General features: G+C 43.0%; 1 protein-coding gene across 1 annotated transcript in view; it reads left to right on the forward strand.

Moving 5' to 3' along the window:
• Positions 1 to 26,775, forward strand: part of LOC149298729 (staphylococcal nuclease domain-containing protein 1) — a 356,956-nt gene that overhangs the window by 23,333 nt on the left and 306,848 nt on the right. The window contains exon 2 of the mRNA XM_089487066.1: positions 24,260 to 24,409. Within this exon, the coding sequence (XP_089343192.1) occupies positions 24,260 to 24,409 (150 nt within the window). The remainder of the gene's footprint in view (positions 1 to 24,259; positions 24,410 to 26,775) is intronic.

The following is a 26,775-nucleotide window of genomic DNA, read 5'->3' on the forward strand; positions in this document are numbered from 1 at the left end:
GCCTCTACATTTCATATTATTCCAAGAGGGTTCATCGAACCCCTTGGTACATTAGGACTGTTAGCAATCTGGATAAACTTAATTTCATCTCCCCTCTCGTTGCTTTCCTCTCACCGCTTTTTTCCTTCTACTTCTCTGTTCTCCTTTAAAACTTTTAGTTGCCAAGGATTGTTGCATTGTATACATCTTGTTAACAGCTTAACCCCACGTCCAAAAAACGTATTCCAAGAATCCCCTATGGACATACCGGTACGTCCTGCCCTTCTTGCAGCGCCAATGACACATCGCTGCCGCTACACAGGAGAGCAGCTTTCTGCTGCCCGATCTCTGCTGCAAGAATGCCGGAAAATTATTACATTTTTAAATGCCCGAATGCGCGACCGTGCATTTCCTTTCCGGGTCGCGTCACTGCTGACGTCACCCAGAAGGTCATCGGAGGACAGGATATCCCTTGCAGGGGACTTGCATAGAGATCACGGGTGCAGGGGGATCGCAGGAGAGTGAGACCATGTTTCTCACTCTTCTCCCATGCTGAAAAACAAAACTAAGAAAAAAAATGGTTAGCGATTTAAAAAAAAAAAAAATCATTAAAATAATACAATAATAATTTTTTTTTTTTAATAATAATTAAAAAAGAACAATAAAGTGAGCTACGTAATGTCATTGTGACATCACTGGCATTAATAACATGTTAAAGAGGTCCCTAAGAGGACCTCTAACCATTTAAAAAAATATATATATATAAAAAAAATTTAAAAAAATTTAAAAATACAAAAAATTTAATAAAAAAATTTGATAAAAAAGATAATAATAATAATAATAATAATAATAATAAAAACCCTTACATCCCATTGCCCTAACACAACATCTAAAAAGTATAACCCTCCTGCCCCTGTTCACAACCCCCAAACCCATTAAGCCATAATCATAAAAATGATACGAATAATGTACACCTTAAAAGTGCTGGGAAAGTATGGAAAATCTATATAAATTAGGTATTTCTGAAATCAGGACACATGAATTTATAAACTTGGAAGGGATTTTCTATTACTTTACCTAATTTTGTAAAGATTTAGAGGGAAAATATATAAAAACTTAGGGGTTTTTTTTCTAATTTTCGCTAGTTTTTACTAAAATTCTCATCCTAAATTTTCAGCTAATCATCTAACTATGGTATCAAAAGAAAGCTCTATCTCTCCTTTAAAAAACAATATATATAGTTTACATGGGTACACTATTCACAGGAAAGGAGAATAATCGCTGAACCGACATACTGCAAAAATGGCAAAATTGCTCCGGGACTTGAGGTACCAAAAACCCCTGGAACTGAAGGGGTTAAGTACCAAACTGATGTTACTGCTTGTAAATGTATTGTTATGTGTACCCAGGGCCGGCCTTTGGGGTGTGCGACCTGTGCGACCGCACAGGGCACCACACTCCAGGGGGCGCCGCCGCGCGGTCCGCCGCCGCCGCGGGGTCCGCCGCCGCCGCGGGGTCCGCCGCCAGCAGCGTACCTAGCGGGGGGGGGGCGGTCCGCACCGGGTGCCGCTCATCAGGGGGGCACCCGGCACCCCTCCAGAGACGGACAGTAATGTCCGCCGCTGGAGGAGCAGGCTCGCAAGGGAGCGGTATCGGAGGTCTTTAACAGACCTCCGGCTCCCTTGAGTGATTTTAAGCCGGTTCAAGGATCTCCCTTGAACCCGGCTTAAACTCACTCAAGGGAGCCGGAGGTCTGTTAAAGACCTCCGATACCGTTCCCTTGTGATCCGCGCGGCAACAGCTGCTGTGCGCCGGGGTTTGTTGTCAGATCCCGGCGCACAACACTGAAGCCGCGCCCACCGCTGTCCGTGCCCTCTGACCCGGAAGAAGACAGAGAAGACAGAAGAACTGAAGAAGAGGAGCGAAGAGGAGGAAAAGGAGCTGTAAGGAGAAAAGAGGAAAGGTAGGAAAGTATTCAGTGGATTGGTATATATGTGTGGATTGGTATATATGTGTGGATTGGTATATATGTGTGGATTGTATATGTGTGGATTGGTATATATGTGTGGATTGGTGTATATGTGTGGATTGGTATATATGTGTGGATTGGTATATGCGTGTGGATTGGTATATGCGTGTGGATTGGTATATGCGTGTGGATTGGTATATGCGTGTGGATTGGTATATGCGTGTGGATTGGTATATGCGTGTGGATTGGTATATGCGTGTGGATTAGTGTATATGTGTGGATTGGTATATGCGTGTGGATTGGTATATGCGTGTGGATTGGTATATGCGTGTGGATTGGTATATGTGTGGATTGGTAAGTGTGTGAGAGTGATGGGTGTTATGCTGTACCATTTCCAATGTCTTTTTCATGATCTAATTATGCTCTAAAAGTACATCATAACTCCCATCACTCTATACTGTTCCATACAGAGCTGGGAGGCAGAGGCCTTGCACCCCCACCGCAGGACTCCTGAAAGGTAAGTGAACTTCAAAGAGGGAAAGGGTAGATAGTTAGGAGGGGGTAGATAGGGAGAAGGGAGTGAGACAGGGGAAAGGGGGTAGATAGGGAGAAGGGAGTGAGAAGGGGTAGATAGGGCAGAAGAGAGTGAGAAGGGGTAGATAGGGCAATCATACTCCTATCATGCCAAGTCTGCGAGTAAATCCTGGAATCTGGGTATGCCTGGGCATGATAGGAATGTGATTGCTGTTAATCATATATATATATATATATATATATATATATAATTTAATTGTTTTGTCCTATTTTGGTGTGTTACTTACTTTAAATAAAAGTGTTAGATTTTTTTATGGGGTGGGGGGGTCATATTCGGTTTTGGCCAGGTAAATGCTGCACTTTCGGTTTCAGTCCAGAATTCGTTTCGGTGCATCCCTACTACTAAGCCAGACAATGAAGTGGTAGGCCTACACCACATCAATGTTTGGTGTAGTATATAGTGATTGGGGTTTTGTTACAAGTTTTTATTCCTTTCTTTTTTTGGGATGGGGGCGCCAGAGGAGTAGTCCGCACAGGGCGCCAGAACACCTAAGGCCGGCTCTGTGTGTACCAGAAAAGAATTTATACCAGAAAACGTTGTAAACATATTTAACTCGAACCATTCTCTGTACATTGAATTTCCTGGCTGTAACACTATGTTATTGTTATATATATACACGTAAACTTTGCATGGGCCTTTTATTCCCGATGTCTCTTTCCAATTTTGTAAAACATAATTAACTTTAAGTGACATAAAAAGAAAGTGTATAAGATGGTGAAATTGATGTTCACAAGTAACTTAGTACCATTTTTTTCCATCATGTAACCACTCAGCAAGGGTGAATAGGAAATTCTCTCTGTGGCTACTACAACAGAGAGTCCATAAATCAGACATATTTGGACAGTAATGCATATGATAGCTGTGTGGTCCTTTTTAAATGTTTATGATGTCCCTTTTGCAAATGCATTGGGGGATTGCGCAGAATCCTTCTGAATGCATTTGACCCGTCCCCCGACCCCTCAACACCCACCTCCAGTCTAAGCTGAAGCGCAGGCTCTGGGAATGCAGCAGGTGGGGCTCTGTTCACACTCCCATGTGTTTGCACAGAGGACATTCTCAGTGATTAAACAGGAGCATTTTCCTACCACTCAGTTGCTTAAAGCAGCCAATCAGTGGCAAGAATCATTGGACCACAGAGGAGGAGGGCAGTTCTCATAACTCTGATATGCATTTTTCTTACTGGGGCTGTCAGTGACAAATTAATTGTCCCTGTATGAAAACAAAAAGCAAACCTAACAAAGTTTTAGGCAAAACCTCCATGTGGCAACTGCCCCAGGCTCTGCAAGGTCAGGGGTGAGCAGAAGCTGTCTGGCAGCAATGCCCCTGGAATTCTTTCCACTTCCTGAAGCAGACATCAGCGTGGATGAGGACCTTTGACCCTACCCAGGCACCAAGAGCCCTTGTTACAGCTCTGTACATTCCTTATTTTTGGTATTTCTAGCAGAACTGGTGTCTAACAGATCAGGCACTAGCTGTGTCCATATTGCGATAGATTAGGTTTGATAACGTATCAACAACACAATCAACTACATATACCATAACACTTACAAGGCCATTGTAAAGTTAAACTATATAGTTAGCTGTCCCTTTATTGTTATGACCCCGGTCAACTCTGAATACTCCTGGATTCACCTTCTTTTTAGTAGCCTACGTTTTAGTGGTGCCAGGGTCAGTCCTAGACCAAGTGGCAACCCAGGCAAGAATATTGTTTTGCACTCTCCATTCTTTTACATAGATGGCAACAAAGCCTAGCATGATAGAGCAGTGATAGAGCAGTGATAAAGCTATACGGAGTAGAGTGAAGAGCAATTATTTAGTACAGCGGGGCAGCTGAGCCAGGTAAACTGGTTGCATCACACCCCAGCATAGGTAATAATTGCTCTGCCCTCTACTCTGTACATCTTCTTCACTGCTTAGAGCTCTGCTCTCTGCACCACGTCCCTGGCTCATACACTCTAACACGATTTGTGAACACACACTCAGTCTAATACCATACACTAACACACTGTTTGTAGACACTCCACCCAGTCCAATACTGTGTATGGACACTCACACACAGTCACTCTAACATCTTACACCAACACGGCGCATTGCACACTAACACCTAACACAGTTTAACACTATACTGACACACTCCAAAAACTCATATACAGTTTAACACTGTACACTGATACCCCCACTTACTTTTCACTTCTCCAGTAGGTTACTGTGTCCTGCTTTTGGACTGGTGTACTCTGCTATGTGTTTGGTAGTATGGAGATTTTTTCAAAAGAGCATATTTACTGTGAGGACCAGACCAGCTACACATATTGTAGCCGGGTACTAGCAAGATGAAGATGGCAAAGACAAGGTTAGAGTGGTCACCCTGGTTCCCATTACAATTCCTATGACCACTGTGGCACAACTTCATAGATATGGTTTAGTTTTAGGAGCATATAAATACTGAATAACATATCGAACACACGATTGACTTGCTAATGCCGATGTTATGTCCAGGATGCCAGTGGAAACAATGTCGAAACCTACACAAAATCTGGACAACTCCTGTTATTTTACAACTACTGCCATAACTTACATCTAAAAATATTGCGAGAGAAACACACACATTCTGTTTTGTCTTATGGTTGTGTTGTTTGGGGAGAAAGTAATTTTACCCAAAACCATGCATCAGATATTAGCATTACTGCATGAAGGACTTCCAGGAATAAATAGAATGAAGCAATAAGCACAAGCATATATTTGGTGGCCAATGATTGATCAGAAGATAGAGAAATATGTAACTGGTTGCAAATGATGTTCACAAGCAGCAAGACAGTAACCTTGAGAAAAAATTGACAATGGTCCACAGTTCATCTCATGGGAATTTAGGAAATTCATAGATGAACTAAACATCATACAATCACACCATACCATCCAGCATCAAATGGTCAAGCAGAACGTTTTGTCATTTCTATTTTGTTGGAGATGAAGTGTGGGTTCGCATTCATGGACAGCACGATCAATGGGCAGCAGCATATATCAAAAAGGTCCTGGGAGCCAAAATGTACAGTCAGATAGGAAGGAGGGTATCGCGACTCCCGTCGCATCTTACCTTCGGGTGTCTGGAATAACATGCTTGGTCTTCCCACCTGGCTGCCTCACGGGTCTCTGCACCACAGTTAGCCTGTGCGCCATGTTTATGTGCAGCATATAAGTACAGTACATGTATGGAACGGGCACGTGCGCCTATTCCAAGCATAGGTAATAGAAAACAGAGTGTGGGAAAGTAAAAAACATCATATGTTAGCACTGTTGTGCTAATAGATGACCCTATAAAAGTACACCAAGCAAGTTCATCATTGCTTGGTTATACCAGCTCCCAAGTGGTAGTGATTTGGCACCCACTGTTCCCCTTTGCTGTATCCTGCTCCTAGTTTGTTTTGTATCCACCTGCCTCTAGTTTTTGACCCTTGGACTGTCTCCTGATCTCAGTATATGCCGCCGGCCTCGACCTGTGCTTGTTTTCCCAATATTGTTGCTGCCTGCCCTTGACCTCTGGACCTCCTGACCATTCTTTTGCATAATTCCATGGTACTGCGCTCTGGTGTTCTGTCCTTCTGCTTGGGTGGTCTTGCCGTCCTTTAGACTACTCAGGTTAACAATGATTTCAAAGAGAATCTGTTTCTGCTTTGGGTGATCTAAATATACCGCTCATCTGGGCCTGCAAACATGCAGAAAGAAAGTCCCATATCTATTAAACATAGCACTACTTTGATACCTCTAAAGACATCATAACGCAAAAACTCCTTACCAAGACAGCTGAGGATTTCAAGGGAGAGACATCTAGACATTTGATCACTGATGCGACTGTGGGCATAGCACATCTCTGGCTTAGTAGCACCCATTTATGGGTAGAAATGTTCCTTGCCGTGAATGCTCTGGGCCGAGTAAACCCGGTCCTAAAGTTTGGTAACAAAACCAGGGTCCCCAAATGAGCTCCCTCTCTGTAACCACCTACGAGTGTTTCCCACCACGAGCATAGTGTAACCCCAAAAGGCCGATGTGGTAGCATGGCGACACAGCTCCAATTGTTGACGGGCATCGACGCGGTTCCTAGCCGCTGTACAGTTCCATAAATTTGTGGCTAGTTCCCAGTCAGGCATATCGAGTGTTTCCTGGCTTGTGGTGCCCCCATAGCCAGCTAGTAGCATTACTTTATGGGGTACACAAGGGCGGCCACTGTTTGCACACATAAGGCTCCATCCCATGAGGTTTTCCAGATGTGAATTAACGCACACCAGGGGCCTAAGTAACTTACGAACTAACGCGTATACCATTATGCATTACGTGTATAATGTTCACAATGTATGTATCCTAAAAGTGAGATAATATAACTTTTTTATTGGTAATGTTTGATGGTCTGGAAACTGTTACCTGAGAGATTTGTAATGAAAACATAATCAGGGAAAAAAAACTAGATAATAAAGCCTGTGGTACCGCAGACTCAGTGGACTGGATGATAATTCTTACATATCAATAATCTCTTTGTAAAAACATTTGAGGTATAAATTGTTTTACTTGAGGGTACCAAACAACCCTGAATGAGATTATGGAGAATATTTTGTATATGATGGTAGCTCTAGAAAAATTGACATAGAATTGTCCATGGCTAAATAAGGGTTGGGACAAATACGTTACTTAAAATCTGACCCGGACTTGTTTTTATGCTTATTGCAAAACTTAAACGTAATGGAAATTGCCTTTGTTACAAAACGAAAGGAAAATCACTATTGGAGGGTGCCAAATCGCCATTGGTATCCATGTTACTGTAAACCGGCCACAGGTTCTGTATCATTTACATTACCTGACATTTGCAACAATGCATGGTATGTACTTACAACAATACTTTTTTTTTAGCTAATCACGGTATAATGCCGGTAAAGTTGGCTCAAGGACGTAAGGGAAAAATGCCAGTAAAATTGCTTCTAGAGCATAACACTGTTAACAATCAATTATATTCAACAGTGTATTTTACTTTAAAGGTAAGTTGGCATTTTGCTGTTTAGCTTTAAAAACCCGCTACTGAGTGCTTCTGCTTGAAAACAATGCAATGACATTCTGCGCTACTCACTTAGTTGCCAAAGACTGTCATATTATAGAGATTGGTTTGATGATCTGAAACATCGAAGTGTGACAAATAAAAATAGAAGAAATCGAGGAGGCAAATAACTTTTCACATCGCTGTTCCAGAACATATCCACTAAACCATAGATCCTTTCACCTCCAACAACAATTAACAAAAAGGGGCATCTGTCTCACCCATCAAAATTTGGTGTTGCCCTAATCCAAGAATATATGTCCAAGTAGAGGTTATAGATTATTTAAATGTATAGGATTTCTATTTCAGGTTACCGCTAAGGAGAACCATTAAGTGTATTGAAATGCTATGATCTGGTATATACTTTCTCTAAAAGATACAGACTTTTTTTAACTAGATTTTTTTTCAAACAACCTGCTTAGTTATTAGAAACTATTTGTAGAACCCAACTGCTGACTTTTTTTTAACTCTACATAATTATGCAGTGATGAGCTCTGACCTCTGTTGGGAGTTACTATTGCGAGTTATTGAGTCCACATAGGGCCTACCACACTCCTTGCACCTGGTCTAGTGTAGGAACAGGCAGGTCTATGCCTGTGTTCTTAGAGACTCTATTGGGTTATCTACAGTTAGAGACATATCGAACCTTTCACTGAGGCCTATAGCATACAGATAAACACATATGTTGGGGACTAGCTGCCTGCAAACTTGTGGCCCTCCATGTGGAAAAAAGGGAAACTTCACAAAAGGAGAATTTGCAGCAATGAAGGTCATCTGAAGGAAAAGCCAGTCCAGAGTTTGATAATTTGTTAACAAGTAACCTCCGTGTTTACCTAAGTGTTCAGGTTACTGTACCAGCTTTCTGGCATGACATTTGCCGAATAACAACAGGCCTCAATTCTGTGTTCATATAGGAATGGGGCTGTAAGGTGCACTTGGCCTAATATTGCAAATAACTTAATAAACAAATATTTTCCCCCCAAAGATTAAAAGCATTGTTCACCATGCTGCAACAATAGAACGGTAGAAATGTAGCATGTTGTGTGGTCTCAGAAAATTTAATTAAGATGATTACCAATGCCATGTCATTATTATGGTAAACCAATCTTGGGTGTGAGTGATTGGTGTGGAAATTATCAGAATTAATTTGTAAGGAATGAAGATGAAGGTAGAATTAAACATGACCCAAAGGTAGACAGCTCTGATGTTTAGTTTAACGTTTAGTTATAGCAAAACGTGGACTATAACTAATAGTGCTGCTCCTGGATAATTGGTTGGGAATTGTCACCTGCTCCCGGTCAGAGAAACTACAAACACCTGGTCCTACTCCCAACCATTTACATTTACAAACCATCGTTCCCCATGTTCCTTTATTGGCGTTTGTAATCTGGCAAATCCGAGCCTACAAATTGATCATGCTGGATCTACGGTACTTCCTTTAGCTCATTAATTTACATAATGAATCTAGATCATAACTAATGTAATTGTACCTTATATCTGCTCAACCTGCTTCAAACACATGGCAGCAGTAAAAATCTAGGTGCTTAGCCAACGTCACCCAAAATATCAGATGACTGACAACATGAATGGCATTTCAGGTCTGCAGATAAAGCAAGTTTATAGGAACAAAATGAGATAAAACCTGGGTCCTGCCATTGCTAACCTAGATTACTGTATACAACATTGTATTTTATACTCAAGGAAAAATGTTTTTCCATTGGACTTCCCCACAAAACAATGCCTTTTCAGCAAAGTGTTTTTAAAAATGCTTCTTTTTTTGCTGTAACTCAGGTGTGGCTCTTACATCCTAAAAAGGGAAAATATATGCTAGATATTAGTTGTTCAGAAAATGTGTGGTGCCTTCTATCCTACCGTATTCAATTAAGCAGCCATCTTAACATTCTAGAAGACAATTCTAGCATTGCCATCATTAAATGAATTTAAACGCTTAACAGCATTAACCTGAGCAAATTATAATAATCACTGATTAAATATTGTTATTAGTGAGGTATAAATGTTTTATTCGTTAAAACTAGAAAACCAAATCAGCAGCCAGTAACTATAAATTACTTAACCAAGCAACACCTTGTTTAGTGGAAATTCCTTAATGCATTATTTTTGGGCTAAAATAATGCGCTTTTATGACATATATTCTAATAAACCCTTAAGAGCTTACAGTTTCAGACCCCTACACATACACTGCATTCACATTAAAGGAAGACATACCAAATCCATGTCTTGGGAACGGGATCCATCCCACTAGTGAGTAAACAGAGTAGTAAAGAATGCAGAAGAGTCACCAAAGTGCACTCACAAGAAGCCACTTTGTGACTGCGGGGAAGGCGCATTACAACAGATACAATCCAATGCTTTTCTCCCAGTTTTGTTTTGTAATTATATCATTCTAATTCAGCTGTATTTATTTTAATTAATGACCACACACACACACACCCACACACACACACTGAACAGTAACGTTTGATTCTCCTACAATGTTGTTAGACAAAAAGAATCAAATTATATTAAATGCAGGGGGGGGGGGGGACAATCAATTTTATACTAAATCTATCTGGCAAATGCAGTTTCATAAATTAAAATAAAATTTTGCAAAGGATTTTTAAAAAGCACACTGCCTGAAACATTTAAGGTCATCAGGGTCACTTTTGGCATTTTAATAATTCCTGGTTTTTTTGAGCTTCCCGCAGCCATTAAAGCTACGTGTACATCACTGTTCACTAAAAATATTACTTTTTCCCACTTTATCACGCAACAAAAAAAAAATTAAACAGTATCGGTTCCGTTTTAACTCCTATTGCGCGAATAGGTTGAGAATAAATATTACATTTCGAAACCTGTAAGTATATCTTTAAAAATACGTCATCCAAATTGTGTACGTATTTTAATATGAAAACCACGCGTTTCGAAGAAAGTGTTATATTTGACACGATACAATAATTACCACTATACAGCCTAAGTGTTTGTTTATGAGAAACGTCTTTATGAAAACTTTTTGCCCCGTAAACAAAAGCCACATCTTCAATACTTTGGCGCCACAATACTTGTATTACATAGACAGCACTCAGAGTGCAACTTCTCCCCTTACACACGTGCTGACGTGTCCTTCCTACCAAGGCGACCCGGAAGTGTAAGCTGGTTGGGGGCGGGATTTATGCGTCATCTTGAAACCGCTCTATGGTTCCTTGCATGGGGACGCATGCTCGGGTCACGCGGAGGGGGCGGGTCGATAAATAGAGGCTGTGCGGCGGCTGCTCGCTCTCTGAGTCAGTCAGTGTGAGGGAAGTAGTAGCTAGCTCTTGGCCCTTTTTATCCCGTGTATACACAGCTGATACGGACAGACTCATGGCTTCCTCCGGAACTCAACCGACACCTGCGGCACCAGTCTTGCAGAGAGGCATTGTCAAGATGGTAAGTCGGGTAGTTATAAGGTAAAAAGTGAGTGGAAGAGGTAAAGTGTCAGGGAAGTGTGAGGCAGTGCAAATGGCAGGGGGGAGACTAGGAGCAGGTGAGAGGTGCTAACTAAGCGCTACCACACAGATTACTGCCAAGTCTGATGAGTTCAGGGGTAGGGACACTATACTTGGTATCTTGTGGGATAGCTGACAGGGGCTTTAGTTCTACCGGTATGGGAGTGAGGGGTTAAAGAGTGGGAAGAAGGGTGGTTTCAGGTAGGTGGCATATGGACAAAGGCTGGATGGTGGCTAGAGGTGCACGATCCTCATCCGTAACACATAAAGGGAGATTAGGAGATTGTGACGAAGCATAGCATCGAGGGTGCTGCCAGTCCCTGGACACTCACCAGTCTCATTCCTACTTGGGTTAGAGTGCTGGGACTCTCAAAAGGTAATGAAAGTTCTAGAGTGTTAATAGATTGCACCACAGAGTACCCATCCTGTCCCAGCTGTGATTTCAGCAGGCAGCAGCTGAGAATGTAACTGAAGATGCTTCCTGTTCATTTTACCTACTTGTGGAAGTAAAAGGATTGGAACTCAGGTGGTAACTAGTAATCTGAGTGCACCTCTGCGCTCTTGTGCGAGTCTACTCTTCGAGAATATTGCACCGCTCTTGATTGCTCAAGTGTTGCGCTGATAAATAATTCCTGTTTTGGATAAGTGTGCTTGATGACCTGATTAGTTACAAGAATACATTGTGCTGAAATCCTTGGGAGACGCATCCTCCATATGGAACTGTATTACCCTGTCTTCCCATAGCATGTTGGCATCTGTATTGACACTTGTGGGGATTTTGTTTACCAATAGTTACCAGACAAAGCACTCTGTCGGGGTCAAAATGTCCGGTTTCTAGTTTAATTTGGAAAGCGGAAATCGCCTTGTGACGTCTAAGCGCATTTTGCGTTTTACAAGCCTTGTTTATTATCATAACATTGAATTTTGACTCCAGTAAACGGGGACACATTGGCCAATATTAAACACATATATTTTTGCATTTCTTGATCAATTTAAAGATTTGTTTATAAGATTTTCTACACCTTATTTTCTCTTTTGCTTAGTGTTACAAGATTATAGCCAACCCTGCTACCTCTCTCAATCTGTTCCCCTCACTGTGCGAATGAATCATGCGTATGGTTCATGTACTTTCAAAGTAGGCTGAATGGTGAGGAATGCTTTAAAATACCGTATCTGTTAGCATGGTGGACAGTGTTTGATGTCAGTTTGCCCATTTAACATATCAAGGAGCTGAAGCTCTCCATTTAACAGTCAGGTACTTGTTTGACGCTTAGTAGGTTCTGCAGATATGAATGTGCTTCCACTTATGAGGTTTATTTAGGGATCCGTTCGGAATACATATTAACGTTTTTAGCGATTATATTGAAATCCAGGACCTAGCAGTAGAAATCGTTTAGAATCTTATGAATGGTGTTGAGTCAGTGCAGTCTTGCTTTTTTTTTTTTTCTACCTTGGTGAAATCTGCTCCTGGTGGCAGCTGGCAATGCTAAGCCATATTAAATGATGGAGCTCGGAACTGCTCATGACTTCATGTGATATCACAAATGTTAGTTTTTTATGCTGTTTATCTTAACCCACCTTTAGGTTTGGACAATGGGATCTAGTAGTTTGCTGCTGGTTTGTGTAATGAGATATTTCAGATGGATTATTTTCATTTCAAAGAAAATGCTTAAAATCCCTCTATTCTGAAGACAACCAAGTCTATACGTGCAACACTGTTCCCTGAATGCTAGTTTAACCTGTGACTGACTAATGGTTAAATTGCTTCTTTTGCATGGTCTCGTGTTCTGGAAGGATGCACAACTTTGTGTTTAGCGCTCACTGCTGGTTTAGATGAAAGGATGGATGCTGTCTCGAGGCTTGTGTATTAAGTGACTTTTTTTGAAGCCCCCTTCATTTTGGAAGGTTTCATACTTGTGCCTCTATACACAGTGCACACTTCGCCTTGTGTATCCAAGCAACATTGCAGAGGTCCTCTATGAACATCCTGTAGCTTATTTCATTCCACTCGGCTCGAATTTCATTTTCTTCTCGGATAAGTGTCTGATACAGTTAATAAAATGTAGCTCTTATACAGAAAGCATACTGTCAGGAGGCATTTGGGCAATCAGTGGTAGTGCTGATGCATAGCAAGACTCTGCGACCTCTGTTGCATATATTACTATAAACTCTGTAGTTTTTCTCACTCAAGTTGTTGACCTTTGACACTTACCAACAAGCCTGAGCGTCATTTCAGGTGCCTAACCTTTTGTGCTGCTTTATGTTGACTTCTGCATTTCCAACTTCTACATAGGTTCGACTCATTAAGCTCCATGCGTTTCTCGCTATGTTTGAGTCGTTACAAAATAGCATTAGTTTTGAAACCTTTGTGTTATAAATCTTCACAATTGTTTTGCCTAATCTGATCTTTAAGCACTCCGACTATCTCCAGCCTCTTACGGAAACTGGTTGTTTGTGTCCTGGCCCTTTGCATATAGTCATACGGCCAGGTTCTGAATATTGTGCTTTTAATGTGAGCGAAATGTCTTAATGGTGCTGATGTATCTGGAATGTGCTTTGTGTGGTGTTTACAGAAGCCACTTCTTTGGTTACGTTGCTTGCCTTTTGATACCTTAACATGTGGCCAGTTTGAGATTGTTGCTAGCTTCTCTAGTGCTTTCCTATCTTTTTTTTTTTTTTTTAAGAATTGGTAGGTGCCCTGTGTGGAGCATGTTACAGAATAGAGGCTCGTTGAAACTTGTCAATAGTTACTTATTGCTGCCTGTTGCGTGCAGTACCCTTGTCTTGTACATGCTAGATTGTTGGTGCAGGCAAATACATGCCATCCTTAGGAGCAACATTAGCTTGAATAATTAAATGTGTACATATACACGTAAAGCTGTTTAGCACATGAAATCCCTTTGCTAGCTTGAAGCAGACTGGATCAAGAAGTGAATTTCCTAAAGCTGATTTAATTGGAATTTCACCGGAGCAGCCGTCTGCAGAATGCTCGACTTGCAAGGAAAGTTTCTTAATATGGTATAGGGCTGAAACAACGAATCGATAAAATCGATAATAATCGATAACGGAAATCGTTGTCGACGATTTCCGTTATCGATTAATCGAGTGATCGATTCGTTGTTGGAGCACTCGGCTCCTTTTACTTCCGCGAGCGTTCCCCGCTTCCGCTGCACTCTCCGCCTTCTTTTAGTTGCGTGTGGCTCCGTTCGCACAGAGCGGTTCGCTCTGTGCGAGTGGCTCCGTTCGCACAGAGCGGTTCGCTCTGTGCGAGTGGCTCCGTTCGCACAGAGCGGTTCGCTCTGTGCGAGTGGCTCCGTTCGCACAGAGCGGTTCGCTCTGTGCGAGTGGCTCCGTTCGCACAGAGCGGTTCGCTCTGTGCGAGTGGCTCCGTTCGCACAGAGCGGTTCGCTCTGTGCGAGTGGCTCCGTTCGCACAGAGCGGTTCGCTCTGTGCGAGTGGCTCCGTTCGCACAGAGCGGTTCGCTCTGTGCGAGTGGCTCCGTTCGCACAGAGCGGTTCGCTCTGTGCGAGTGGCTCCGTTCGCACAGAGCGATTCGCGGGGGTGGGGTTTCAGGGGATGCAGGGCAGAGTGGGGGTGGGGGGGCAGGGCAGGGTGTGAGTGTGGGGGCAGGGCAGGAGACTGGGTGCAGGGCAGAGTTGGAGACTGGGTGCAGGGCAGAGTGGGTGCAGGGTGTGAGTGTGGGGGCAGGGCTGGGTGCAGGGCAGAGTTGGAGACTGGGTGCAGGGGCACAGTGCAAAGTGCTGGGTGCAAAGTGCCAGGGCTGGGTGCAAAGTGCCAGGGTGCAAAGTGCCAGGGCTGGGTGCAAAGTGCTGGGTGCACAGTGCCAGGGCTGGGTGCAAAGTGCTGAGTGCTGGGTGCAAAGTGCTGAGTGCTGGGTGCAAAGTGCCAGGGCTGGGTGCAAAGTTCTGGGTGCAAAGTGCCAGGGCTGGTGCAAAGTGCTGGGTGCAAAGTGCCGGGTGCAAAGTGCCAGGGGTGGGGCAAAGTGCTGGGTGCAAAGTGCCAGGGCTGGGTGCAAAGTTTCTTGAACAGTAATAGTCCACCTCTTTTCAGAATGTTTGGGGTTATTTTGTTTCATAAATATTGTTTGGGTTTTTGTACTTTGAACATATTATTTTTTTATTACATCATAACAAAATAAAAATGTTAATGTAAATTTTAAGTTTTTTAACATTCAGTTCATTAAATTTTAAATAAACAAAGAATTTGCATATTGTTTTTTTTATCCGATTAATCGAAAAAATAATCGGCCAACTAATCGATTATTAAAATAATCGTTAGTTGCAGCCCTAATATGGTATAATATAGGTGTTTGAATTGTTTTCTTGGAAGTAGTCCTTGTGAAGCTTCATCTGCAAATCTAAGCTGCTTCCTACTTGAGTTAAAACATTCAAAGTTGCACTGGTGGAAGACCACAAATCCATGTGGAAACATTTCAGAAGCCGTGGCTAGCAGGCAGCCGTGGTGGTTTGTTTTTTGATGGGTGTGGGGGGTCAATAGAACATACAAAAAGACACATCTGAGATTTGCTTTCAGATACCCAGACTGCTGTTACACCTAATTATTAGTATTCTAAGGAAACATCTGTAACTGCAGCTGATACGTATTTACGAACTTGTATCGGTTTACTTACACGGAATGTAAAGCTGTAAGTTCTCATAGGTCAAAATTTCCACTCATTAGATTACATGCAGAACTGTGATTGGTGATGGGCATATGTATGGATCAGTGTGTGTATATTTTGGCATATCTCTGAAGCCAATCTAGGATTTGCATATATTCCGCCATTTAATTTTCCATGACTAGTTTAGTTTATTTGGCTTTGTAACAGTTAAGATGGAAGTATGCGTTTCATTGGCTTTTAATGTGAGCGGCGGCAGTTGTGTTCCAGGGCACTCTGTAGCCATGCTCCTCTCGGTAACGGCCGCTCCTCTCGGTAACGGCATGGTGTATGACATAACCTGGAACACAGCAGGCGAGACACGATGAAGCTGTGCAGAGCAGGGACAGATCCCGACTTCCTCATGTATTGCTAGGAACAATAGATGAGTGAATTAGCTCCTTACTTCCCCCTGTATGTGTATGCAGTGTGGTGGCCTGTACAGCTGTCATAATATGCGATCATTCTTCTCCACACTACTACTCTTTGTACATATGCAGCTGGGTTATCCCTTGGCTATATTTCAATTCAAAATATAAAAGTGAGGGCTACCAGCTTTCCATCGATATTGGAAACTCAAGTATCAGTTTATGGCTTTGCAACATACAGCCATTTCAACATTTGAGAACGCTAGTTTTAATTCATACTATAAGGTGGAAAACACTAAAGTGTGAATCATGCGTTGTTTTGAACTACTTTGTAGGCTGCTGATCTAAAAACTACATTATTCCGCAACTGGCCATATAAATCTTGTGCTTGGGATTCTGGCACATGCATGGTTTCAGGTGTGTAGCGTGTCTTTGATAGATCATTACTAAGGTTACTCTAATGTACCAATAATCAGGGCCTATGATCTTTCATCTTTCTGGTTTCTGTGGCTTTAAGTTCAGTGGAGTCTGGCTCTTGTCTGTATTGCAGACGTCACATTTCCTTAAGTTGAAGTTTTCTGGCAGTCGGACTGCTCATGACAGAGCCGGTGCCAGCTTTTAGTCAGTCCTTTCCTTGTTGAGGATTTATATGGATTGTTAGATTCTTAATGCGCAGAACATAACCCGTGTGTAATGACCATGGAATTGCGTAAAGACGTACTGTTTTTATTTCCACCCTGACTGATACATTCCATAGACTTGGACATTGTGTAGTGGTTATACCGTATTTGCTCGATTATGAGACGACCCCCCAAAATCTAAATATTAGTTTAGGGAAAAAAAACCAAAGCCTGAATATAAGACGACCCTATAGGGAAAAAAAAGTTTTACTAGTAAATATTAATTCATGTAAAAAAATTTTGATATTTAATAAAAGCTGATTGAGAAAAATATATATTTTTTTATTTCCTTTTATTTGCCAACCTGCCCCCAGGGTTGCCACTCTGCCCCCAGAAATGCCTTATACCCCCTATTTGCCACTCTGCCCCATGATGTGCCTTTTAACCCTCTAAATGCCAACCTGCCCCATGATATGCCTTTTAACCCCCTTAATGCCAGAGTGGCATATAGGGGGTTAAAAGGCATATCATGGGGCAGAGTGGCATATTGGGGGTTAAAATGCGTTTCTGGAGATTATATCTATATCTATCTATATCTGCTAACAGCAATCACACTCCTATTAAGCCAAGGCAGCCAGTACATGCTGGAACCTGGGGATGATAGGAGTGTGAGTACAGCCTCCCTATGCCATGCTACTACCACCACCACCCTTACACATCCATGCTATCACACACACTCTCATTCACAAACATTTAAATACTCATTCATTCCATTAATCACACATACATACTCAAAAACCCTCCCCCACCCCCTTACCTGAACTGCAGATCTCTCACTCGAGGACTTCTGCCCGGCTGTGCGAGCAACTTCTCTGGCCCTGCCCCCAGAGGAAGGAGGGGGGGAGGCAGAGTTATGTGACACACTTCTAGCTTCCTGTTCTCCTGCTGGTCGCGACCAAAGCACCGGTAAGCAGCCTGGCCCCAGCGGACATTTTGAGGTCTGATTAGAAGACGACCTCGATTATAAGACGAGGGGTATTTTTTCAGAGCATTTGCGCTTGAAAAAAACCTCATCTTATAATCGAGCAAATACGGTAATTTACATGGACAGTATGTGTGTAAATAGTGTTTCATATTAAAGTGGATTCTGTTTATCATTGACTCAGGACTAGGTCTCCTTTTGACAAAAATCCCTCCTAGACTCTGATTAAATTTTCTTTAGCTGTCCTTTAATTGATAAGATTTGAAGTCTTCACTTGTCATGCATGAAAAATTTACTAGGGTTCCCCATCCATCATGCAACTTACCACTAGGGCAGGGCTTGACAAATCCCGGGCGCCACGTCCCAATGGCGACAGATTTTTGTCCTGGCGCCTAGGACAGAGGCGTATCTAAGGTATGGCGCTTACTGGCGCCATTTGAAGGGGGGGGGCGCCAGTGAGCGGCTTGTAAACGCTTTTTTTTTATGTGGAGGAGAGAGGGGCACCTAGCAACCACTCGGTGCCCCTCGTTCTCCTCCACGAGGCCCCTACCTCAGTCCCGGTGCCGGCATTTCATGCTGAGCGCCGGAATATGAAGTCAGAGTAGGAAAACAGAAGCCTCGTGCTCCCATCGCTGGCCTTAAAGGTGAGAGAACTACAAAGAGGGAGAGGGGGTAGACGGTGAGTAGGGGGAGGGAGAGGGGGTAGATAGTAGGGCTGCAACTAACGATTATTTTAATAATCGATTAGTTGGCCGATTATTTTTTCGATTAATAGATTAATCGGATAAAAAAAACAATATGCAAATTTTTTGTTTATTTAAAATAATTTAATGAACTGGATGTTAAAAAAACAACTTAAAATTTACATTAACATTCTTATTTTGTTATGATGTAATAAAAAAACAATATTTTCAAAGTACAAAAACCCAAACACAATATTTATGAAACAAAATAACCCCAAACATTCTGAAAAGAGGTGGACTATTACTGTTCAAGAAACTTTGCACCCGGCACTTTGCACCCAGCCCTGGCACTTTGCACCCGGCACTTTGCCCCGCCCCCGGCACTTTGCACCCGGCACTTTGCCCTGGCACTTTGCACCCAGCACTTTGCACTCAGCCCTGGCACTTTGCACCCAGCACTTTGCACCCAGCCCTGGCACTTTGCACCCAGCACTTTGCACCCAGCCCTGGCACTTTGCACCCAGCCCTTTGCACCCAGCCCTGGCACTTTGCACCCAGCCCTGGCACTTTGCACCCGGCCCTGGCACTTTGCACCCGGCCCTGGCACTTTGCACCCGGCCCTGGCACTTTGCACCCGGCCCTGGCACTTTGCACCCGGCCCTGGCACTTTGCACCCGGCCCTGGCACTTTGCACCCGGCCCTGGCACTTTGCACCCGGCCCTGGCACTTTGCACCCGGCCCTGGCACTTTGCACCCGGCCCTTTGCACCCAGCCCTGGCCCTTTGCACCCAGCCCTGGCCCTTTGCACCCAGCCCTGGCCCTTTGCACTGTGCCCCTGCACCCAGTCTCCAACTCTGCCCTGCACCCAGCCCTGCCCCCACATTCTGCCCTGCCCCCACACTCACACCCTGCACCCACTCTGCTCTGCACTCACACACACCCTGCACCCACTCTGCTCTGCACTCACACACACCCTGCACCCACTCTGCTCTGCACTCACACTCTGCCCTGCACCCAGTCTCCAACTCTGCCCTGCACCCCCACCCCCACTCTGCCCTGCACCCAGTCTCCAACTCTGCCCTGCACCCCCACCCCCACCCTGCCCTGCACTCAGTCTCCTACCCTGGCCTGCCCCCCCCACCCCCACTCTGCCCTGCATCCCCTGAAACCCCACCCCCACCCCCGCAAATCTCTCTGTGCGAATGGAGCCACTCGCACAGAGCGAACCGCTCTGTGCGAACGGAGCCACTCGCACAGAGTGAACCGCAACTAAAAGAAGGCGCGTGTAGCGGAAGCGGGGAACGCTCGCGGAGGTAAGTAAAAGGAGCCGAGTGCTCCAACAACGAATTGATCACTCGATTAATCGATAACGGAAATCGTCGACAACGATTTCCGTTATCGATTATTATCGATTTTATCGATTCGTTTCAGCCCTAGTAGATAGTGAGAAAGGGAGGGAGAGGGGGTAGATAGTGAGGAAGAGGGTAGTAAGAATATTGGAATAAAGTGTGAATGTGTGGATACATTGAGTGAATGAGGTAGAGCATGTGTTAAAATGTTGATGTATTGTTTGGATGAGGGAGAGCATGAGTTGTCTGAATGAGGGACAGCATGAGCTAATATGTGGATGAATTGTCTGAATGAGGGAGAGCATGAGTTGTCTGAAGTGTGGAAGGGCAAAGATGGCACTAGCAGGATGTTTGAGCTTTGGGGACCAAGATGGCACAGGCAGGGTGTATAGCATGAATATAAAAGTGGGACATAAGCAAGTACATAACAAAGACATACATATAGACCGTGTCTTGATATAAGCAATTGCTTCACAAAGGGCCATATTGGGTTGGCAAAAAGTATTGTTATCCAAAAAAATGAAGTAGGCTAGTTTATTATTCTTGATTTCTCTAAAAGAACAAAAAGAAAAGGAGAAAAAAGCTTACCAATTAATTAGAGGTCGGATAACACTAAGATCCAGATCCCCCGCAGAGCTGCAGGGGACCTGGATCCTCCTTTCTGACAGCCGGTGGGGGTTGTACCTCTGCTGCTGTTCTCCACTTCCGCCGGAACTTCTATGATGGAGCACCAGCGTGAGAGGACCTTCCGGCGGAGGTATCAGCCAGCACAGCGGAGGTGCTATGCGCGCATTGCGCAACGTTTGCCGGAGGAGGAAGTGCTGCAGGGGATCATTCTCTCTGGCAGCCGGTGGGCGACTCTGCTACTGCCGGCACTTCCACTGGGGCTTCTATGATGGAGCTTTGGTGTCACATGAGCTTCTGGTGCTCATAGAAGCTCCAGCGAAAGTCCCGGCCAGAAGCAGAGGTTATCTACGCACATCGTGCAGATGCTCACTGGCTGCCCCTACTAGACACCAAGAATTCTGGAGCACGGGGGTAACTCTGAGGGTGGGCATATCAAGGTCACAGTGGTATATAGGGGGTTATAAGACATATTGGGGGCAGAGGGCCATATCAAGGGCACAGTGGTATATAGTATGGGGTTATAAGGCATATTTGGGGGGCACAGTGGCATATGGCAGGGTTATAAGGCATATTCGGGGGGCACAGTGGTGTATAAGGCATATTTGGGTGGGCAGGGTGGCATATCTGGGGTATAAGGCATCTCAAACTATTTCGTACATAGCGTCTCTTTGGGTTAAAAGATGCATCCTGGTGTGGACATCCTTGATCACTATACAAGCATTTAAGCCATGACTATTTTAACCCCTTAACGACAATTGCCGGTCCTGGCACGACACGGAAAAGCATGTGCTTTACGACAATTGACGTGCCAGGACCGGCACGTCTTTAAACGGGTGCAGAAAGCGATCTGTTTTCGCTTTCTGCACCCAAAAAAACGTTGCTGAATGCCTCGACCTCGAGGCATTCAGCAACGCCGCTATCGGAACGAAGGGGCCATCTCTGGCCCCTCCACGGGGCGTCAACATCCGCCATACTTTGTATGGCGGCGGACGCCCGTATTAAAAGCGTTTAGGAGGCGATCGCCGATCGCCTCCTAAACTTAAATGGTGTCGCTGGAATGCCTCGATCAGGAGGCATCCAGCGACACCAAACACTTACCTTTCGATGGGCTGTGACCGCTCCGGAGAGCGGTCACAGCCGCAGCTGCCGATGATCTTCGCCATCAAGCAAGATGGCCGCTGCCCTGTAACAGGAACAAACAAATTTTAAAAGTTCGCTAGACGGTCCAGACCATCTAGAGAACTTTGGCTCCACTTGCAGGTTGAATACAGGTACTGCATTCACCATGCAAGTCAATGGAAGCCAGCTTTCTAATCAGTGTGATTAGTAAAAATAAATAAAAAAATAAAATAAAATTTATAATAATTAGAAAAAAAAATAGTAAAAAACTAGTAAAATGTAAAAATCATTTCCCACTGATGTCACTATCAGGGGAACCTCCAAGTTGAAAAAAAATGTTAAAATTTTTTTTTTAAAAAGACAAAAAAAAAAAATATATATATATAAAAAATATATTTTTGTGAGCAAGTCCTAAAATTAGCTTAAAACAATTCTCGCATGGAAAGAGTTAAAATACTGGCATATTAAATGCCCGTGGGGTGTCTACTTTTAAAAAAGGTATGATTTGATGGGGTAAATTGAATTGGCCAGGTTCAACAACGTCCCAATTAACACCGGGGGAAGGATGGCCACACACCTAATTTCCAATTAGAAAAATGCACACGTACCAAATGTGGCCTTTTAGTTCCCACAAAAATGACAAACCCATGCATGTGGGGTATCACTGTACTCAGGAGATGTTGCTGAACACATTATGGGGTGTCGTGTGACAGCGGCATATACCAGGAGCTGTAAATTCATACATAAAGTAGGTGTGTGTGGGAAAAATACACACACAAAAATACTACTGCAAACTTTGAAAACATGCTGGTGGTAAAATGTGTGCATGCAAAGAGTTAAAATACCAGCATTTAAAATACCCTGTGGTGTCTAGTTTTGAAAAATATATGGTTTTGTTGGGCACACTGAAATGGCCCGGCTCAAAGATGTACCAAATAGGGCATGGGCAGTGGATCCCCAAATGCCAAAGTTCAACATTGAAAAATGCGCATGCCCCAAATGTGGCCCTTTTGCCCCCAAACGGCCAGGCAAAATCCTTCATGTGAGGTATCGCTGTACTCAGGAGATGTTGCTGAACACATATTGGGGTGTTTTGTGATAGTGACATATACGAGAACTTTTTAATTCATACCTGAAGTAAAATGTGTGTGGAAAACCAAATGCAAAAAAATGACTACCACAAAGTTTGACAAAGACTGGTGGTAGATATGGTGCATGGAAAGAGTTAAAATACTAGCATTTGAAATACCCTGGGGTGTCTAGTTTTCAAAATATATGGGTTTATTGGGCACACTGAAATGGCCCGGCTCAAAGATGTACCAAATGGGGCATGGGCAGTGGATCCCCAAATGCCAAAGTTCAACATTGAAAAATGCGCATGCCCCAAATGTGGCCTTTTTGCCCCCAAACAGCCAGGCAAAATCATTCATGTGAGGTATCGCTGTACTCAGGAGATGTTGCTGAACACATATTGGGGTGTCGTGTGACAGCGGCATATACCAGGAGCTGTAAATTCATACATAAAGTAGGTGTGTGTGGGAAAAATACACACAAAAATACTACTGCAAACTTTGAAAACATGCTGGTGGTAAAATGTGTGCATGCAAAGAGTTAAAATACCAGCATTTAAAATACCCTGTGGTGTCTAGTTTTGAAAAATATATGGTTTTGTTGGGCACACTGAAATGGCCCGGCTCAAAGATGTACCAAATAGGGCATGGGCAGTGGATCCCCAAATGCCAAAGTTCAACATTGAAAAATGCGCATGCCCCAAATGTGGCCCTTTTGCCCCCAAATGGCCAGGCAAAATCCTTCATGTGAGGTATCGCTGTACTCAGGAGATGTTGCTGAACACATATTGGGGTGTTTTGTGATAGTGACATATACGAGAACTTTTTAATTCATACCTGAAGTAAAATGTGTGTGGAAAACCAAATGCAAAAAAATGACTACCACAAAGTTTGACAAAAACTGGTGGTAGATATGGTGCATGGAAAGTGTTAAAATACTAGCATTTGGAATACCCTGGGCTGTCTAGTTTTCAAAAATATATGACTTGATGGGGTAAATTGCATTGGCCGGGTTCAAAGATACCCGAAATGGCACATGAGGGGAAGAATTACCAGATTTGGAAAAAATGGCTTTGAAATAGCAAAACGCTACCTGTACTTATTGCCCCATAATGGGTAGAAAAAAGCAAAAAAACATAAAAACATTGGGTATTTCTAAACTCAGGACAAATAGTAGAATCCATTTAGCAGGTTTTTTCATTACCTTTTATAGATGAGTAAAAGATTTTTCAACTAAAAGTTAGAAACAGTCATTTTTTTCTAAATTTTTCACCATTTTATACTTTTTTTAGTAGTAAATAATATGATACAATCAAAACAATGTCATCTAAAGAAAGCCCTTCTTGTCCTGAAAAAAACAATATCTAATGTGTGTGGGTTCAGTAAACGGGAAAGAAGAAAATTACAACTAAACACGAGCAGCGCAGAAATGTTAAAACGGCCATTGTCACGAAGGGTACAAAAAGTAAAATCAGCCTTTGTCACGAAGGGGTTAAACATTGGCTTTTGTGGGTTGAGTTTGTGTACAGCCATTCAGTTCTAGTACCATTAATTTGAGTTTTCATGTGCCGAAGTACAAAACTGCTTTGGAATATCTGGCCTCTATTTGCACAAGATTCCTTGCCACATAAATTCTGACACTGCTTCTGTCTTTTCAGGTCCTCTCTGGATGTGCCATCATTGTCAGGGGTCAGCCTCGTGGTGGTCCACCTCCAGAAAGGCAGATCCATCTCAGCAATATCCGTGTGGGTGCTCTGGCCCGCAGGGCCGCTGTGTCCCAGCAAGATTCAAAGGATACTCCTGATGAGGTAGGTCTGCAGTACGCAGGTTTATACGGCTTGGTAAAAACTAAAATTCTATCTCTATGTGCATCAATTATATATAACATGGAGACGATATGTTTGAAGCTGTCAATCCTACTTTTAATGAGCACACAGTGGGTGTTTCTAAGCAGGCGAGCCTTGCCATATCTCACTCTCCAATGCCATGTTTACTTTCCCTATAGATTCATTTTGGGGACTTAGCCAGTTTAACCAAGCAATGCCTATCCCTCCTAGGTACTGTTAAACATGGCAAGTCTAAAAATCCTAATCTATTTCTACTTGTTTAAAAATAGGCTTTATTTAAAGCCTGCGTACTTTAAAAAAACAATGTGTCTGATAGAAGTCGGTCCACTGGCACTTCAAGGGTATCAATCTATTGCAGAAGCTATAGTTTTTGCACTTTGCCATTAAAAAATTTGTTCTTTAGCTGGTTTGTTCATTCAGTGACAGTTATCTGCGCTGTTATTACTTTGCCAGAAGGGGATTGTATGTGACAGTCTTGCTTCTGGTAATGCTTTATAGCGTTTTTACCAGATCTAAACAATGACTGACCCCTGCACAACATTCAGTATTTGACAAATCTCAAGCCAAAAGCTAAAATTTAGCACTAGAGGTCTGGTAATTAGTGTTTATGGAATGGGTAAGAAACGCATTAAAATCCATTACATGCTGAACTAGGGTGTGCGATTTGCTCAGATAAAAGCTAAGAAATCAGCTTACTGGCAAAGCCCGTACATGTTCAATACTCAAAATGCATTGTTTTCAATGGGTTTAGGGACCGCCCATTGTCCTTAAGGGGTTAAAAACTAATGTTTAACAGGAGTGGTTGATATGCCACCTCTGGTGTTCATGCTAGTGCCGTGCTATGGTAGGGATAGAATAGTATCCATTTATTCAGTTATTGCCAGCTCTAGAAACAAGCCTGCAGAGATCAGAGGTTTTTAGAAGGCATTTAAAATCCCCCCCCCCCCCAGCAGTTAAACTATCAGGATGTCTCTTGCAAAAGCTGGGCTTTGTACAAACATAAAGTACAACCATTTAATCTCTTACTGCTAATCGCAAATCAATTGAGCTCAATCAGGCAATAGAGGCAATTAACAACTTCAATTTGTTGCATTGTTACCAGCCTTGAGGGCCTGTCTTACTGGAGAGACTCTGCCTGATTGTGGACAGTGTCATTTTCTTTGTTAAAAAAAAAAAGGAAAATTGAAACTATGTAGCACTATTGAGCTTTCTAGTGTAGATCAGTGGAAACAAAGTATCCTTATGTCTCCAGTATAATACAATTACTGATAATAAAGAAAGTCTTACCTAGGTCGCTTCACTGCCGGCCTGTGAAATCATTTTTGGAAATAACATGTAAGGTGCTCTTTTTCTAGCAATGCGCCAGAAATCTTTTTCAATGTTTTTATTTCCCAGATCAATGACATTTGCTTTAATATCGGTGCCTATAAAGAGATGAGAATGCCCCGCTTCAGTCCTCAAGGGCCACACAGGCCACAATTTTGTACAATTATACAGACAACTTAAAAATAAATGAAATATGAACATATTTACAGTATAATGCCAGGCCTGTTTGTGGTGCTTTTGGTCTGGACTTGTGGACCCCAGTTACTTTTGAAACCTAGCGGGCAAATGGGTGTAAACAAGCTTGTGGTTAGGCGGGATGATGAGTTCCCAGATGTCAAATACTGATTAGATGATGGGTAGTTCATATTCCATGCACAGTTACCCTGAATGTGTAACAGGGGCTGAATGTTATTCCTTTGTGCATTTAAAGTAGATTTCATTATTTACAAGCCCTGGGTTTTACGGATTAAAATAAGTATATGTTCTGAGACCTTTCTGTGATACTATACGTGCAGCTATTATGTTCCTGTGGTCTTTTACCCTCCCCATTAAGTTCTTTCCTGTTGGTTCAGGTAGCCTTTGTTAGGGCCGTCTAAGGCGACAACTCCAAGACCACAAGTTACGATAATGCAAGTTTTTGCCACAAGTATCCTCTTCCCTGAGGTATAATTTTACCAAATAAAATAGTCTTCGCACTTTGATCATGTAAGTTATAGTCCATTTACTAGACGGTGTTACTGCAGCACCCTCTACTGCCTTTTATAGGAAATGCTGTAGGGTATGCATTCACGCTCGGCAGATCAGCCCGTAGACGCCTTAACTGCTCATTTGGTGCAAACAAAAGACCGCGCTGGCAGAATCTTATCTGACAAAATAAAGTACCGGAAATATAGAGCCTCTCTAAATCAATAAAGGACAAAATAAGTCTGATCATGTTGCCTGATTCTTTGTATGACTCGGCTCCCTGTGCAGTTGTAGTGATTCCTGGTGTTCTTCCTTTG

Source organism: Sceloporus occidentalis, unplaced genomic scaffold, assembly GCF_023333645.1.
Source record: "Sceloporus occidentalis isolate IW3139 unplaced genomic scaffold, rSceOcc1.0.p SCAF_31, whole genome shotgun sequence".
NCBI classification, from domain to species: domain Eukaryota; kingdom Metazoa; phylum Chordata; class Lepidosauria; order Squamata; family Phrynosomatidae; genus Sceloporus; species Sceloporus occidentalis.